Raw genomic sequence first — 18,730 nt, 5'->3', positions numbered from 1 at the left:
TTCAAAATGATTTAAGATGTCAGGATTTCTGGAGACTTGGATTAAAGCAGAAAAGTTCTGTGGAGCCATTTTATCCCCATCTAATTCAGTTGTTAAGGAGAATGCAGCAATTCTGCAAAAGCTCCAGAATTGTTTCGTGGACTACAAAACTTTCCAGGCTTTTACATCAGCACAAGCAGAGTAGATAATGACTTAATTCAAATTTCTGGGGTGAACTTATCCTTTAATGTATTTACAATGGGATTTAATGGAGGCGTTAAAGATGCAATATGTAAGAATTAACTAAAATTATGAATAATTATTTAACTTATAATAACATGATAACTGTAAATGTTATGATGATGAGCTAAGGCACAGGTACAATATGAGCCTTCTGAAAAACAGATGGGGTCTGTATATAGTGTATACAACAGCTGAGGTATAAATACAATTGACATCTATGGAATTATTTCTAAAATGTAATAAATCAAAAACTATAATCGTTATAAATTAAAAAGATGGCTGCATCCGCTTGGAATTGCATGGTCTGATACGTCAATCCTTAGAAGTGCAGGAGGAGGTGCGTATCATGACGTGTTTTTATGGAATAGCTCAATAAATATGCAGATTCATGCAAATATGATACTTTGCATACATTTGTGCATGCAACAATGTATGAATGGTAATAGAAGCGTAATCTTCTTTTGGAGTTACAAGTGAGCAAAAGAGGCCCAGAAGAATAACAACAAGCTGCAAAGAAATCACACCAATTACACTCAAGAGTGACTAACACTTGTGGTGGATATTGTACGGTAATCTAATTTTTGTTTTTCCTCTTTATAACCTGCTCAGGACCAGCACGGTTTTCCTCCTCTGACATATCCAATTTGCATTTTTGTCAAAATCCTCTGCAGAACTTCACAGCTGTATATCTAATTCATCGTAATCTTGACCAATTAATGTCTGTGTGAACCAGCTGTCACGTGAGAATAGTTCAAACATCACGGACCTCTGAGAACCACAGTATGAATGTTAAAATTTGAGGTGATGGGTCATTAGCAGTAGCACAGTTTGGCCAGATGAGGGCAGCATTGCATCAGTGAAAAGCTTTATTTGCGTGCAACAAGTCCAGGTGAAGAATAAACAATAGGAACGTGACGGTTAGTGTATTTTAACTGTACGGTTATTCAGCATGTTGAGCTGAATACACACTAACAAATCACAAAGGGCCGTTTGTGTGTGTGTGTGTGTGTGTGTGTGTGTGCTTGTTTTGCTCTGACCTTTGCCAGCGGTGGACTCAGCTGTTTTGTTGCTGTGCTCTCTGCTCACAGCTGAGCTGACGTACAGTGGCAGTGAACTCTTCCTCTCTTGGTCCTCCTGGCGACAAAGAGCAGCACAGTCAGTCATACTGAAATGTGTGCTGATGTATTGTAAACACGCTGACGCGGGGGGGGGGGGGGGAGTACAATCACACCATCCAAGAGTAAATCTGAACCCCAGCCCAAACACACACACACACACACACACGATTACCTTCTTGACGGCGATCTCCTCCAGCGAGTTTTCTTTATAGATCTTCTGTTTCTGTTTGGCCACAGAGATCCAGCTGGGAGAGTCAGATCCAGCAGAAACACCACGAGCTGCAGCTGGCTCTGAATCAATAACACAGTAGGAATCAGGACCTATTTTACTCACTTTGTCCTGTAAGCCTTGTGCACTTAGGGAGATCAGTTTGTGAGGAAATGCTGTGTGTTTATGTGTATACGCACCTGAGATGCGTTTGTTTTTCACTGCGGTGTCTACATGCACATCTGGTTTCTTGGGGAGGGCTGGCTTGATGCTGACTGGTGGACTTACGGCGGGCTTTACACTGACCGGCTGCTGTGACTCGACTTTACAGGTGCTTTGTTGAGCAGGTGACTCAGCGGGAGGCTGAAACATCAGGAAATAAATACAAAATTCAATATAAAACAACTTTAAAAGCTGCATGAACTTATTTTTGGCCACATGGGGGCAGCAGACAATCCATAAATACACCACTGACACTTCAACTAAAAACTTTGATAAGGCGTCACAGTTCATGTTCATGCAGTCTAATGTTATTCCAATGAGATCTTCTCTAAGGTTTATTCTTGATTTGGCTTTTTTTTTTTTTTTTAAACTGTGTTAACCCACTGATTTGTAGACTGCTGTTTTGGAGTTTTGAGTTAGTGGTCTACATCTTGTTTCCTGGGAGACAGAAGTGACCATTATCCTGATTGAATTTGACTAAGAACCCGAGGTCAAGCTGCGGTAGCGTCTTGTCAATCACAAGGTAGCCACATCCCATACCCTGCTCTACCATCTGTTTCACTAACTTTGACTATAATTTACTAAGCGAACATCGTGCTGTATTGAAGGAGACTTGAACCCAGAGGTTGAGACCAAAAACTCACGAGGGAACTGTTTACTGAGGTAATGCATCAAGTGAGAAGTAGGTTCAGTTTCTCATAAGCTCACCCACAGTCAGACTTCATTTTGAAACCATTGGAGTCGACCCCTGCTGGCATTTAGAGAGAATGGAAGTTTGATGCGCTGCTGTGTCGGCTTCACTTTTCAAACTCTGAAGCTACGTCCACGTTTGATACCGTCAGTGGTGTTTTAGAGCTTTTGTGATGGAAAAAGCTGCTCACTGCAGCTGAAAACAATCAAGTGTTGGGTCCTAAAACAGACCAAAAACCGTCTGATCAACTCTCTGCAGTGAGTGTCAACAAAGTCAGTGTAATCACCTCTGTGTTTTCCTCCTCTGAGTTGAAGCGGTACAGAACTGACGTCTTCCTCAACCGAACTCCAAATGGATTGTCGGGGTTTCCCTCCACTACGACGGAGCTCTCTGCAGGTGGAAAAGTTAGTCTGCAGTTTAACTTTATCTCAACTTGAACAGCAAAATCCCCTCACATGACTTAGAACAGGCTACTTTCATTGCTTGTAGTGAAAAGACAACAGAAAACATGACTGAAAACTATTCTAGGTTTAAAACAGGCCAGGGGAAAGACAAGTACCTGATCTACTTTTGAACTCGCTCAGCATCCTTACCTTCTGAGCCCGCAGCAGCTGAGGTGGGAGTTTTAACGGGGGGTGGAGGCGATGTTGCGTTGCTCTGTTGTTTGGCTGATGTGGTCCCTGTGTTCCTCACTCTACCAGGACTCAAAACCAGTTCAACCTTGGCCGGACTCGTTGGCTCCGCTTTTACTTCGGGCTCCTTCTTAGCTGTAGCCTCCACCTTCGCAGCTCCAGGTCCTGTGACAGCAGATGATGAAGCTGCGTCAAAGGCGGGTGGGGAAGGGGGAGGAGTCGAACTCTCTTTGACGTCTTCTACAGAGATGGATCTCTGCCAGGCGGGGGCGATAGTGAAGCGGACTTTACTCTGATCTGAACCGCTAGACGGCTGTTGGTCTGTTCTTTCAGAAAAGGCAGGAGGTGAAGCTTCCTCCTCGAGGGACGACTGCTTCTCTTCTTCTGCTCTTTCCACAAACTCAGCTGACTCCTCTTCTGTGGCTGCAACGTCATGAGATGGTGTCTCACTGTCTTTGGGATGTGCAGAAGTTGGGGACTGTTGAAAGAAAGGTTTGGCTTTGTCTTGGCTTGGAGAGAGCAGGTTTATGTGGAGAGTGGTGGTACTGGTCTTACTGGGAGTGATCGCTCCACTCTCTTGTGGCTGAGTCTCACATTGGGACTCTGACAGAGACAAAGCAGGAGGCTTGGACGCTCGTTCTGTGGCTTCAATTGGATCTTTCTCCACTTGCTTCATGTCTGAATGCGTACCTTCTCCACCCTCCGGCTCCACATCTTGTTCAGTTTGATCTGCATCCGGCTGGCTTGCTTCACCCTCCTCCTCTTGGTCTGATTTCTGTTCCATGTGGTCGATCTCTACGCCTTCCTCCACTCCCTCTTCTCCAAAGCTTTGACTAGAAGCTTCCCGACCCTCGTGCACGACGGCAGACACCCGATCACCCAGTTCTTCTGGGACTTTGTCATCATTTGTGTGTTGCGGGGTGTGTACAGAGTCCTCTCCAACTACAACATCTACGCCCTCATCCGTCTCCGACAAAACCATCTGGACTCCTTCACCTGCTGCCCCGGGAAGCACCTCCATCATCTCCTCTGCTTCCTCCCTCTCGTCCTCTATCGCTTCCTCTGCCTCCTCTACTCTCTCCTTTGCCTCCTCCACCTCCACCTCTTCCTCCATCTTCTCCCGTCCCTCCTCTTCCGCCTCGGGTTCTTTCTCCAGCTCGATGGCCTCCTCCTCACCTTCACTCTCTCCTTCTTCTTCTTCTTCTTCTTCTTCTTCTTCTTCTTCTTCTTCTTCTTCATCTTCTTCTCCTCTCCCTCCTTTCCCTGCCTGGTTGACAGTGTTTTCTGTAAGCAGATCATTTTGTTCCTCAGGTTTGACTTCCTCTGCCTCCTCTTTCTCTCCTTCCTCTTTTTGCTGAAAGACAAAAAAGAAAGGACAATAAGAAAAGAGCTTAGCGGTCAAGAACTGTTGTACGAGTCATTTACAGACCGTCCTGTCTCCACACTTGTTTGACACAAAGCAGCAATAGTCAATATCTTTATGTCGGCAATGGCTCACATGACTCCTCGTCTGTGGGGACAACTTTCAGCTAACTGTTTTGGTTTTTCAGCCCGTAACTTTACTGCTTTGGTTACACGCTTTCGCTGCTCTTTAATTAACCTTGCAAGGCAGATAGATTCTCTAGATCACATGATTGCGCAAATCCATTAGCCAGGGACTATTGGCAGTTACAGGCGTGGTTCAGATGTGTCGATCAACGGCAAAAGCGACTGTATGTTTGATAACGGTGGCTCCTGGTTATCAATGGTCAATGGTTATCTCTATCTATCAGAAAAAAATCTGTATGATATATTTGAGTTTCCCACCCTGAGTGTGACGTCAGAGGAAAACGGCCGCCGTGTGAATTGGTCTGTGGTGGAAGGCATTTCCATTGCAAGGTATTTTTTCTACGTTGAACTTCACATCAAACCATCCCGTCTTTCTCTCTGTCCCTGTATCACTGTGATGACAGCGCTGACAACTGTCCCAATATGTTCTCATTTTTTTCAGAGCCTTTAATACCACCACTGGCACTGCTGAAATTGGGAATTTGCTCAGTGGCGTGAAGATCCATTTACATCTTGGGTGACATGTTTGTGAATGAAACCTGTCTAGAAATGGAGCAGAACAAATAACCTTATATGTACAGAGAGAGAGAGATTGGACCATATGGGGAAAAAAGGTTTAGGATAACTCAGGGTTATCACAAAGAAAACAAAGACACTTACACCAAGATGACTGAATTGTCCAACCACGCGTTCTTCTTCCTCCTCCTCTGCTTGTTCTTCTTCGTTTTCCCTTTCTTCAACATCGTGACGAGAAGGACTGCTCGTGCTCAAAGCGTCAACATCTTCCTCTTCCTCGTTGGTCTGATCTGACAGGTGGGAACCAGCAGGAGCAGCCTGATAACTGACAGGCTCATCCTCCTCTTCCTTCACCTCCTCTTCTACCTCCGAATCCTCTCCATCACTGGTCCTCTCCTCCTCTTTTATCTCCAGGACAACAGCCTCAGTCTCCATGCCCAACGAGCAAGAGGCCAGGGGAGTCTTCAGGGAGCTAAGCACCTCCTGTAAGAAGGAGCTCTTCTCCTCCTCCTCCTCCGTCTTTTCTTGGACTCCATCTTCGTCTTCTTGCAGCACCAAGTCACTTTCAGCCCCGTGCTCCTCTGCTCCATAGGCGATGCCTGGAGGGTCCATCAGGTACTCTCTTGGACCAGCAGGGGGCTCTGGTGTGGCTCTGGAGGCAGATATCAAGAGGTCAGATTGATAGAAGGAGAAAACACAAACAAGCAGGAGGAAAAAACAAGAAGGAAATGATCTAATCACCCGGGACTGTCCAGAGACGAGGCTCTCGAGCTGGGTTTAGAGGAGAGCGGGGGCCGGGCATCTGGAGCCTCCTCCTCTGAGAGACACAGCTCAGGAGGAGAGGAAGTGTCCGGGCCGTGAGAAATATCCGGTTCTGCTTCCGACTCATCCTCACCCTCCTCCTTCTCCTCCTTATCACTCAACAGGGATCGTCTCAAATTCTGTGGCTGTTCCTCCTCCTCCTCCTCCTCCTCCTCCTCCTCCTCCTCCTCCTCCTCATCTTCCTCTCCTCCTCGTTCCCTCTCCACTTTTGGTTTTAGCTCATCAGCACTTACAACTGGATCTGAGACAGAAGCAAAAGTCTCAGAGATCAACATGATATGATACAGTGGCAGCAAGTATATGGAAGCCTACAGAGGCCAATTTTTAAATCAAATAATTCAACAGAGTAAAAAAATGTATCGTCAATTTGTGTGTGCATGCTGTTTGACTGAAGAGAAATAAACATTTTCATTTTCATATTGAAAAATGACAAAACCAAATTAAAGTATATAAATATTACTTAATTCTTTTTTTATTTCCATTTATTGGGCAAAATGTCAACTTTGAATTTTAACCTTGTCCTGACCCATAATGATCTTTAAATGAAAAAATGCAGAAATTACCATGAAATAGCCACTTCCATTTCATGTCATTATAAATCAGTGACAAGCAGGACATAACATTTAGTTTTATTTTGTGTGTCTGGTTTAAAGTAAAAATGAGAGGGAAAAGAGTTGATAGTCTGCTGACCTTCTGCTGTCTTCTGTTGTTCTTTCTCCTCCGAAGCCTCCGTTATCGACATGTTCAGTGTCTTCTCCACCACACAGTCGCCCTCTGTTTTCACCTCCAGCCTCTGCAGGGACACGAGACATTGACCACAACATGAGCCATCACTTCTCCTGCTGAAGTGCCTCTGAGCAGAACAATGGTTCCATTGCGGACTGAGAAACAGTACTCAAAACTAGTAAAACAACTGCTAATAACAGTTATAAATCAGAATAATCATTTAAAGCAGATGTAATGGTGTATTAGACTTTACATGTTCATTCTGGTGTGTTTGTATGTGTGTGAGTGTCTTACAGTGGCAGGTTTCCTCCTGTTGCAGGCTTTGTATCTCAGGCCCAGCTTGTGTTTGGCAGCAGAGTTATCCAGACAGCCGAAGGGGCTGGCCGGCTGACTGAAGTCTCCTGGAACCACCAGGGGGCTCACAGCCCTGCTGGAGGCAGCACAGGACAGCTGGGAAAGAGAAGGAGACAGACAGGGGTTTCACAAAGATGTTTCATAAATATAAATGTTTTATCAGAGGAAGTAACCCTCGGGCATGTGAGAATAAAGGTGAAAGAACCATCTCTGATGTCAGCGACATTCATAAACGTTGGGCCTTGTCTGCCCGTGTCCTTGGAAAATTGTAGCCACATGCGACTGTATCCACAATGTCTGTGTGTCCAGACAGAGCTGCTCATGTCACAGATTTGAGTCATTGCTCTTGTTCCAAACACTGGGGAGACTGTGTGGTTGAGTGTGTTGATTACGACAAAGAGAAGGATTTTCACTAAAATGATGAAGGCAGCAGATAAAGAATCCAGGCAAAATAGAGCCAGACCAGCAAAGAGAGGGAGTCCAGCTGTATAAATATTAGCTGTCCTTATCGCCAGGACCAACACTTACTCTGTCATCACTGTGGAAGAATCCCCTTCTCTCACCTTGGACAAAGTCCCTTCTCATTAATCCGTCAGAAAACACTAAAAAAAGTCCACATTATTCTTTAAACACATTCGTGGGCAGTTTGGATCAACACAGTTCTGTGTTTGAGCTCGATTCTCTACCAAAGCATAACCAAGCAAGGAGTCTGAACTCGCTTCATGTAACCAAGACTTTGTTTAAGGTTTAAAGAAAGATCCCGCGCTGTTAAGTTTTCCCAAATATAGTTCTGGATGTTTTGAGCTCCACTCCCACTCAAGTTTCAGCGATGGATCCCTCTCAACATCAGCAAATGTAACCAAAAGTATTTGCATGGTTAGATGAAACCAGGGTTCATCTTAGGAAATATGGTTTGTTTTTATGATTTTGGTGAAATTACCCTTTAAGTCTCACATTATTGTCTGATTGTGAGCAAAACTGAGAGATCGTGTGACACATGAAGGAATATGATCCCAGTTCCTCTTTGTTGACATCTAGAGGTTTGTTTATGGAGTTTCCAGTTCTCTCTCTGTGTGTGTGTGTGTGTGTGTGTGTGTGTGTGAGTGAGTGAGTGAGAGAGAGAGAGACAGATAGAGCGAGCGAGGCGGGTTGAGGCAGAATTTAAACGCTATAACTACAAGCAGACACGCTGACTGCCAGAGAAACCATTGGAATGCACCCTGAACACACACACACACACACACACACACACACACACACAGTGGGTCAGTAGAATAACACATACAATATTATGTCCAGAGAAAAAGTGAAACAGGGTCAGAAAAACAGAGACGAGGGAAGAGAGACAGGGACGTACAGAGGAAGGAGAGGTCAGGGACCAGACTTCCATTTAAGGTTTGAAGAGCAGCTTGAGGGTTGTTACCACACCCACCGACATATACACACTAACACACACAGACGCCCTGAGGTCCCTCTTCAAGCATCACACGTAAAGCTCATGACAGCATGATATTCACTGTGCTGCAGATACAGTACGCTCTTGTGTTTGTGAATTTAGTCCATTTAAGCTCAACCTGCACTAATGGATTTTTGTCCACTCGAGTCAACAAGCGGTCGTCACAACACTGAATTTAATCTTCATATAAAGTTGATACAGCTAATGTGTCCGCAAACAGTCGCGCGTAGCGACATTTGCAAGGCAACCTGAATAACTAACAGCAAGTCCAATATTCACTCTTTAGCACGGGTTTCTACCCACTCTTGAGAGAAATGTCTGGTCCTTTAGTTTGTCAGACCTTTTACACTGAAAACAGCTGTGTTGAGTGTTGAGGGCAAACCAAAACGTCTGGTCTGAAAAACAAAATAACGAGCTGAAAGACACCAAAATGCTTCATGGAGTCAAGGATGGATTATGTACCTTTCTGTTATTTTGTGTCTCTTAGTGGTAGATTCATGTTTCTCTGTGGTAAGTTTGTGTGTCTTTGTAGTCGTTGTGAGGAGTCTGTTGTCATTTTGCTTAACTTTTTAGCAGTTATGCGTCTCTTTGTTTTAGTTTTGTATCCCTCCAAATTGCAGCTGTTTTGTGTAGTTTTTGTGTAACCTGGTGGTAGTTGTATGTCTCTTTGCAGATGTTTTTTCTTTTCTTTGCGGTAAATTTGTGTCTTTGTAGTTGTTTTGTGTCTCTTTAGTTGTTTTGCTTGACTTTATGGTGGCTTCGTGTCTCTTTGTAGTTCTATTGTGTGTCTTTGTTGTACCTTTGATTCTCTTTATGGTACTTGTGTGCCTCTGTAGTTGTGTTGTGTCTCTTTTATGTTCATTTGTTCGGTGTTTAATTGACTTTCCCAAAAGACATGTTAACAGTCACTTCAAACAGACTCTCTGGCAAAGGGGCCCCCTGACACCTGAGGTCCCCTGGGCCTGTGCCTGGTCACTTATCCGTGCATAGAGAGAAAAAGGAAGAGTCAGGTTATCAGAGGAAGAGTCAGGTTATCATTCTCTGTTGGTTAATCAGTCTGACACCTCGGATTATGCATAATCATTGATCCATCAATATGAATCTGAAGATATTAATCGTGCAGTTTTATCAACAAGATGCTGAAGAACTGAAGAATATCGCTACTTGACAGATGATCCAGTCTGCACTCTCTCTATTTACAGTTCAGAGACCGACCCAGAACCAGTGTGATGTTATGCTGATATGGACGAGCTGTCTAGCTCCAAACTGCTTCAATGAAGTTCATTTAAGAATAAAATCTACAAAAAAACCCCTCTGTGTCTCCATGAAGTCTGTCGTGAGCTCTCAGTGAATGGAAAAGCTCCAGAAAGTGCCAGTGCGACTGCAATTCATAAGTCACTGCAGTCTTCCTTGACCTCATTCCTGTGTGTGGAATGCACTTTAAAAAGGGATATTTTCAGGTTTTTGTTTGCATGTCTTTGTAGCTGGCCATTTGCGGTTCTTTTCAGCGAGGACACGACGGCCAAAACCCTCCTTGAAATTGCTAAAACGGCACTATCATTAAATGCTCATTTGTCATACTTTGCTGACTGTGCTGTTAAGGCTGCATTACACATCATAGCCAGCAAGACTAAGTGGATAGTTGAGGTTTTGACGACATTTGTCTCATCACGAATTGGCTCTGCCTTTCTGTCCATCTGCAGTGGATTGTTTTAACTGACAGTGTCGTTGGGCGGAATATGGAACATTTAATGGGCTGAGCCACAAACACTCGTACAGCAAGTCAAGAGACGGACGATTAGAGGGTACAGCGGCAGAAAGGCTGTAAGAAAGAGGAGGGGACAAAACAAAGTTAGCATGAAGGTGGCCTCTGAACCAGAGTGGTGTTTCAGTGATTAGATTAGATCATGAGATGTTTTCACCATCAGAGTCACATGAGAAGAAATGTCACGATCACACACAGCCTGAAGGCTCCTTTACGCTTTTGTGAAACCACATATCATGCCAAGCGATGACTTAGATGGCTGTTTGGCTGAAGACAGGGGGAATTCACTCGCCATGCTGCTTTGAGGCTATGTGTTGTACAACAGAAACATCTATTGTAGCTTAAGAGTTGTGAATTCAGTCTGGCTCCTGCAGCACTTTAGCATTGTAGTGCAGAAGTGATGTTAGCTGTGGTTGTATTGCATGGACAATATTTCAATACCCCGATTGAAATCATTGTGATTATAAGATTATGACTGTTTGCATGGACACTAAATACAAAGATCAGATGAGATGTGTGTTTATATGCCCCAAATATTTCATCAGAGCGTAGCTTTTTGAAGGTGAAACGTGGTTCTGCCTGCTGGGAAGAATCTAATCTGTCGGACACATTACAGCAACTTCGCAACAATTTCAACTTTTATACGCGTCTTATCATCAAGAGCCTCTCAGAAGAATGTCTGTCTGGTAAAATGTAATGTGGAAACAACAGACAAACTCTTTAAACTTATTGTTGTACTCTAAGTGATGCTTTTTACAAATCTATGTACAATTCTAGGTGATGAGTTAAAGTTCTTACAAAAGGTGTTGTTCAGTTATACAATCACAAAGTTTTTTGTCCCTCTTGGAAAGACGATATTTTCCTACCAGAGAGAAACATTTGGATTAACCCTTTACGTGATCATTAGGTGTTAATATGTTCCTATTGAAAAGGTTATCAGAGGGTTAATACTACCTCTCTCAATCAAATTGAAAATCCCTTACAATCAGGCTGGAACAGATCAGTCTCTTCAGGTGGTTACATGAGGCCTCATATTCCAATTATTAGGGGCTAACTAATGTCCCTAACTTTGTTGACTGTAGCAGCCACAGAGAAACGACCCTCTTCACGGCAGACGCTTTGACTTGTCAAAGCAGGAAAAGGTGTCAGGTGGAATTTGAAACACTGATGATGACTGCATTCCTGCTCGCTGAGCCAGTTCCTGTGCTATGGTATTGTGCATGCTCACACGAGATACTGGGTTACTTAGGAATGGTGCCATTGTTAACGTTACTGGTTAGACCTTGAGTTTTCCTGCTTTGACAAGTCAAAATGTCTGAGTTCTTCCATCCTCATGAGACAAAAAAAAAAAATCCCCAGCAGTTATCAATTAACCTTTAAAGTTAATAGCATAATGTGTTTTTATTCCCACCCACTAGTCCACAGCTGCCTAGTTGCATTGTGGGTAATGTAGGTGCAGGGTTTTGACAAGGAAGAAGAGTGTATGGAATAAAAACATTACTGGCTCTGTGGACTCACTTTTGACAGACAATAATGCTTAAAAAGGTTTGTTTACCTGGTCGTCATCACTGTCTATCCCCTCGAGACTGATCGAGCTGTTCCTCTCAGCCTGATTCTGACACACACACACAGAAGAATCGCAGTGTTAGCAGTGCACTCTGCAGCACATTACACTCAGGTGGACCACAGAGTGGGACGTTGACCAGTAATACGTGTTACCATGGCCGCGTGAGGCGTCATGTACTCAGGTGGACTACATGGCAGGCCGTCATCCTCGGACATGGTCCCAGCGTCTTCTATCCTCTTCACACACATGAGGGATGGAGGAGAGCCCAGTCTGATGGCCTGCTTCAGCTGGAGCTGCAGAAAAAAAAAACAGTTAAATTAACAACTTGTCTTTGTGTGTCTTATCTATGTTGGGATCAAATCACCTGATAAAGAATAAACCTGGGAACACAGCCACACTTAGAGACATGGCAGCAGGAAGTGAAAGTGTTTTCCAGGTTTTGTGTGTGTTTGAGTAGTCAGGGATGGAGAGAAGCCAAACCTGTGAGCCAGTTTGATAAACTACTGCTTTATTAAACAGTAATAAAGGTGTGTATGTGTGCTCATTTTGTGCTTCTACAACATTTATTTGCTTTTAAAGTCTGAAACTCCTCACTAGTGTAGAGTATGATTAACAGAGAATGACTTGTGAGGACAGGCAGCTGGCACTCAAGAGAGAAAGTGTTTATTTTAGGCTGTGTGTGTATGCGTGTGGTATGTGTGTGTGTGTGTGTGTGTGTGTGTGTGTGTGTGTGCGCGCGTGCGTGGGGTAGGTATCACAGAAACTCAAACTAATAGATTTGTTATCTGGCAGTTACGTATCTCCATGTAACAGTCACTCAAGGACTCTAGGTGCTACGCAAACAGAGGACAATACCGCTTTTCTTTGGCCAGGCTTGACGCTGGCACACACACACACACACACACACACACCTACACACACACACACACACACCGAGTCATTGAGAGAGAGACACACTGACCGCTGCTGTTTTCAATGTTAATAATTGAATGTTATGACAGTAACTCTAAAACGTGGAAAAACAGAGAGGAACGCCAACTAAAATATAGGAATCGCTTATCTCACCATTTAGAAGAGGTGTTGCTAAACTTTCTAGCAGTAGTTTATTGCAAATATTAAATATGTAATATTACGATATCAGATGAGTATAATACAGTTCAAAATGATGTGTTACAGACATACATCTTTATAGTTATGTTGTGAGGTAACAGCATACTACGACTTGATTCGAGCTGAAATAACGTAGGGGAGCTCAGGGGCAAAAGTGACACATTTTAGTTTTGATCTCATTACTCATAAACCTCTTAAATTATTTGGAGACTATTTTTATGTAGGTAACGTGTATCTGTCATCTCCTGGTTAACAGTTGTTAACAGGTGTTTTTACAATCAGTGTTAGAGTCACAATATACATTGAAACACAAGAAGTTAGATGTTACATCTGCCCCCATGTGCAGGGGTGACTGTAATGACACACACTACTGTATGTAGTGTAACACACTACCTATAAATACCGAGGACCACACTACACCCCCAAGAATATAGATATATTCAAATCAATTCACCATCCATTAAATAATCAACTCCAGTTTGAGTCTAAAGTCTAAAGTCTTCTAAAGAAACAACAACAATATCCAGTGCTGGAGAACAGGACGGTCATCAAAACTAGACAGATTCAAGTTCATAGACGTTTAAGGTTAAGAGCGTATGAGGGGGAAAAAGGATGACGATGAACAGATTTTACATCTCAAAAGTGAGTTTTGGCAGCGAGGCTTGGACAGGTATGAGGCATCAGTTTGTCCTTTGGCAGGCAAAGAGTGACCATCAAAGACCATCTGCATTATGAATCTCATGGCTGTGCAGTGCTTCTGCTTCCAGCAATCTGAGATGTTACAACTTTCCCCCGTCTCCCTGTTAATAATGCAGTGGCATAATTATGACCATCAAAAATAGCAAACAAGCAGACGTTGTTATTTTAATAAGATAGGTGGTTTTCTTTTTCTCTTCTTTTTCAAATGTGTATTTCCCATTTTTATCAACTGAGTTTACTGAATATATGAATATCTCAGCTGTTACAGAATAAGCTCACAAAAAAAACTGCATTTCAAATTCAGTTAGCTACAGAAAGGGGAACCATAGCTGTCAAGGGAAAATCATTACAATCATTAATCATTACATGCTGTTTTTTTTGGTTGTCTCTTCATCTTAGAGTCAGTCTTTTTAAACTTGGCTGTTAAAGGACAATAAAATGACTTGCTATTTCTACATAAGATTTACAGAAAATACAATTTAAGAGTAAAATGAAATAATTCTGATATTTTGCGGCAAGTCAAACATTCTTGGAGATTTTTTGGGGGATATCTACAAGCTAACACCAACATTCTCTTTAGAGAGCGACCACCTTGTTAGACACACTTTACAGTATAGCGCTGCACATTATGTTCTTATATGCACCCTGTAACATATTGATCCTTATATAGTGTGTTTATATTTGGCTCTGGGACGATCGGCCTGCTTATCAAACAGCTCAAAGTGAGGGTTAAGGTCAGGAAATCTCCATCAGATTGTGTCCTACAGTAAATTCAGTCGTATAAATCAAGTTATAGACTCACTCAAAGTCTTATTTCTATTTAACACTTCCACTTGTGAAATTGTTATTCTTGAATATGAACTGATTATTACTCCCCTGTGTCTCTGTCAGCTGTTCTCTCACACTCACTCTGGGTTTGCTGTCTCGTCTGCAAACTGACCCAAAGTAGAGACTTTCTCTGTATTTTAGCTGCAGGAGAAAGTTTCCTTTTTAGCAAATCCCTTTAAGACGTTGTTTAATTCTCACTCCTCTGCAGGAAGCTTAGCGGAGCAGTTTAACTGCAGGTCAGCTCGTCTGTCTGGGTCTCATGTCTTCCGATTTTAGCCCGTTGTTGTGACAGGCGTTTGTTCTGTCTGTCTGCGTTTCTTTTCATCAACCGCTCCTTCATTTTGCCTCAATGGGTGCTTCAGTTTTAACTTGCATTTGTGATAAACATCAGCCCTTCCCGCCTGACTAAATATAGCGCAGATCAGCTGGTGCCGCTCTGTCTTTCTCCATCAACTCCTCTATTGATAAGTACTGCTTATGACAGCTGAGGACAACACAGGGTCACAGACATCCTCTCTGCCAGACACTTATTTTGATTCATGTTTATTATTACTTGTAAACATGCAGACACATCGTCTTTTGTCTCGTCCGTCTCCACACACAGGTCACAGGTCAGGCTTAACACAGCTTCCCCAATATATTTCATGTGTATTTACCTGCAGTGATTTCACTTTCCCATGAATGCTGTCTTGAGATGCCCCCAGAGCCTCGTTGGCCTCCGATGAGTCCGAAACAAAGACGGAGTCATGTGACAAGGCCTTGCTGCCCAGGCTGATCTTTGACCTTTGGGAAACAGGAAGTGGGAGAAATAAACAAAGCAGAGGGTGATTTTTCACAGATTCTAAACGAAAACAAACAAAATGAAGAGAAGCTGCATGCCGGCCCGAACGGGTCAGCAATCTTACACAAATACCAGTGAAAGGTATCAACAAAGGTCTTCCTCTCTTTACGTCCCTTTAGGGAGGAGCACAACATTGCTTCAGTAAATTAAGTCAGATATATCCTGTGTCACAACAAGCAAACGTCAAGAGTAGACAAGGCAGAAAGTGGCACAGCTTAGAAAACAAAGGAAATTAAGACTGTCCACAGGAAGACACATTTCCCTATACTTGTTCTGAAAACAGGAAACCATGAGTCCCAGCTGAGGAAGAACAGGAGATGGATGTTAACACGTGATCTTCCTTTCTCAAATTGTCTCTGTCCTTTTCACACAAAAGGAGATATTTATCTAAATGGACAGATGAACGCCAACAAATTGGGTAGAAAAACAATACCGGGCTGCAGGGAAGTCGCTGGTATCAACCACGAGCGGCTGATTGTTGAGGTACTCCTTAAAATTCTTGTGGTGTCCAGTAAATAGAGGGCTAGGTAATATCTTTGGAAAACAAGGTGATTTTGCCAAAATATTACTGGATTCATATTTTATTAGGGAGGGTAAACTCAACTCAACTCAGGTGTCTGCCAACCCACCAAAAATAATTTGATTAGCTTGAGCTTTACTGTCCCATAATGGCCATTTAAAGGCTTTTCTACACTCACATGAAATCAATTATGAGGTAATTAAGCATATTTTTGCACAAAAGCCAAAAAACTACAAGCACTTTGGAACATGTTAGGTTAAAAATGTGCTTTCATATTATTAGTTTGAATGATCACTCTCAAGATCATTCGTGGGTCTGGGGTCACCATCTAGACAAAAGCCCGGTGTTCGATACTGTGTGTGTTTGATACTTTCATAGTATCAAAATGCAATATGTAACTCATAATATATGGCACCGATAACAGACCTGTTTAAATGGGGCATTCTGTAAACCTTCTTTCCAAATATTAATCAACTTACAAATTAAAGCTTTCCAGCACTTTGAAAGTGCATTTTTTGAGAAAATGTAGCAAATAAATCATCAACCAAACATTTCCCCAATAAACAACATATAAGAACATCCTCCTTGAACCGGCACCTTATCGTGGTGGAGGGGTTTGAGCACCCGAATGATCCTAGGAGCTATGTTGTCCGGGGCTTAATGCCCCTGGTAGGGTGTCCCAAGACAAACAGGTCCTAGGTGACGGGTCAGACTAAGATTGGTTCACAAGCCCCTAATGACAGAAAAAACAGCAAGGAAGTTCACGTCGCCCGAATTGGCGTCACCGGGGCCCCACCCTGGAGCCAGGCCTGGGGTTGGGGCTCGCAGGCGAGCGCCTGGTGGCCGGGTCTTTGCCCACGGGACCCAGCCGGGTGCAGCCCGAACGAGCAACGTGGGCCCGCCCTCCCGTGGGCTCACAACTCACGGGAGGGTTCAGAAGGGGCCGGTGCAGTGGGATATGGGTGGCAGTCGTGGGCGGGGGCCCTGGCGACCCAATCCCCGGATGGTGACTCTAGCCATGGGGACATGGAATGTCACCTCGCTGGGGGGGAAAGAGCCTGAGCTGGTGCGGGAGGTTGAGCGGTACCGGCTAGAAATAGTCGGGCTCACCTCCACGCACAGTCTGGCCTCTGGAACCCAACTCCTTGAGAGGGGCTGGACTCTCTTCTACTCTGGAGTTGCCCGCGGTGAGAGGCGGCCAGCTGGTGTGGGCTTGCTTATAGCCCCTCAGCTCAGCCGCCATGTGTTGGAGTTTTCCCCAGTGAACGAGAGGGTCGCTTCCCTGCGCCTTCGGGTCAGGGATAGTACTCTTACCGTTGTCTCGGCTTATGGGCCGAACAGCGGTGCAGAGTACCCGGCCTTCTTGGAGTACTGGAGAGTGCTCCAACCGGGGGACTCCGTCGTTCTACTGGGGGACTTCAACGCCCACGTGGGCAGCGACAGTGTTACCTGGAGGGGTGTGATTGGGAGGAACGGCCTCCCCGATCTGAACCCGAGTGGTGTTTTGTTACTGGACTTCTGTGCTAGTCACAGTTTGTCCATAACGAACACCATGTTCAAGCATAAGGGTGTCCATATGTGCACGTGGCACCAGGACACCCTAGGCCGGAGGTCAATGATCGACTTTGTGGTCGTGTCATCTGGCCTCCGACCATATGTCTTGAACGCTCGGGTAAAGAGAGGGGCTGAGCTGTCAACTGATCACCACCTGGTGGTGAGTTGGATCCGCTGGCGGGGGAGGAAGCTGGACAGACCTGGCAGACCCAAACGTATTGTGAGGGTCTCCTGGGAACGTCTGGCGGAACCCTCTGCCAGGGAGATCTTTAACTCCCACCTCCGGGAGAGCTTTGACCAGATCCCGAGGGATGCTGGGGACATTGGGTCCGAATGGACGATGTTCTCCACTTCCATTTTTGACGCGGCTGTCCGGAGCTGTGGCCGTAAGGTCTCCGGTGCCTGTCGCGGCGGCAATCCCCGAACCCGGTGGTGGACACCGGAAGTAAGGGTTGCTGTCAAGCTGAAGAAGGAGTCCTACCGAGCCTGGCTGGCCCGGGGGACTCCTGAGGCAGCTGACGGGTACCGGCAGGCCAAGCGTGCGGTAGCACGGGCAGTCGTGGAAGCAAAAACTCGGGTCTGGGAAGAGTTCGGGGAGGCCATGGAGGAAGACTACTGGTCGGCCTCGAAGAAATTGGAAGGAATACTTCAAGGATCTCCTCAATCCCAATGTCACGCCTTGCATAGAGGAAGCAGAGGCTGGGGACTCAGAGGTTGACCCATCCATCACCCAAGCCGAAGTCACTGAGGTAGTCCGGAAGCTCCTCAGTGGCAAAGCACCGGGGGTGGATGAGATCCGCCCTGAGTACCTCAAGTCACTGGATGTTGTGGGGCTGTCTTGGCTGACACGTCTCTGCAGCATCGCGTGGCAGTCGGGGACAGTGCCTCTGGACTGGCAGACCGGGGTGGTGGTCCACCTATTTAAAAAGGGGGACCGGAGGGTGTGTTCCAACTATCGGGGGATCACACTCCTCAGCCTCCCTGGGAAAGTCTATTCCAGGGTGCTGGAGAGGAGAATTCGGCCGATAGTCGAACCTCGGATCCAGGAGGAACAATGCGGTTTTCGTCCTGGTCGTGGAACACTGGACCAGCTCTATACCCTCCGCAGGGTGCTCGAGGGTTCATGGGAGTTTGCCCAACCAGTCCACATGTGTTTTGTGGACTTGGAGAAAGCATTCGACCGTGTCCCTCGTGGCATTCTGTGGGAGGCGCTCTGGGAGTACGGAGTCGGAGGCCCTCTGTTAAGGGCTGTACGGTCCTTGTACGACCAGAGCAGGAGCTTGGTTTGCATTGCCGGCAGTAAGTCAGACCTGTTCCCAGTGCATGTTGGA

General features: G+C 44.9%; 1 protein-coding gene across 4 annotated transcripts in view; it reads right to left on the bottom strand.

Annotated features, from left to right (window-relative positions):
- The window catches only part of LOC115568955 (probable serine/threonine-protein kinase kinX), a 56,085-nt gene that overhangs the window by 2,108 nt on the left and 35,247 nt on the right, over positions 1 to 18,730 (bottom strand). For all 4 annotated transcript variants that reach the window (XM_030396733.1, XM_030396734.1, XM_030396732.1 and 1 more), the window contains 12 exons: positions 15,141 to 15,267; positions 12,000 to 12,140; positions 11,836 to 11,895; positions 7,000 to 7,155; positions 6,670 to 6,772; positions 5,899 to 6,220; positions 5,302 to 5,809; positions 3,055 to 4,447; positions 2,748 to 2,851; positions 1,749 to 1,911; positions 1,513 to 1,631; positions 1,260 to 1,356 (listed from right to left, as the gene is read on the bottom strand). In XM_030396733.1, the coding sequence (XP_030252593.1) occupies positions 1,260 to 1,356; positions 1,513 to 1,631; positions 1,749 to 1,911; positions 2,748 to 2,851; positions 3,055 to 4,447; positions 5,302 to 5,809; positions 5,899 to 6,220; positions 6,670 to 6,772; positions 7,000 to 7,155; positions 11,836 to 11,895; positions 12,000 to 12,140; positions 15,141 to 15,267 (3,293 nt within the window). The remainder of the gene's footprint in view (positions 1 to 1,259; positions 1,357 to 1,512; positions 1,632 to 1,748; positions 1,912 to 2,747; positions 2,852 to 3,054; positions 4,448 to 5,301; positions 5,810 to 5,898; positions 6,221 to 6,669; positions 6,773 to 6,999; positions 7,156 to 11,835; positions 11,896 to 11,999; positions 12,141 to 15,140; positions 15,268 to 18,730) is intronic.

Source organism: Sparus aurata, chromosome 18, assembly GCF_900880675.1.
Source record: "Sparus aurata chromosome 18, fSpaAur1.1, whole genome shotgun sequence".
In the NCBI taxonomy this organism is placed as follows: domain Eukaryota; kingdom Metazoa; phylum Chordata; class Actinopteri; order Spariformes; family Sparidae; genus Sparus; species Sparus aurata.
The sequence above is the reverse complement of the archived record's forward strand: the minus strand, read 5'-3'. Positions and strand labels throughout refer to the sequence as shown.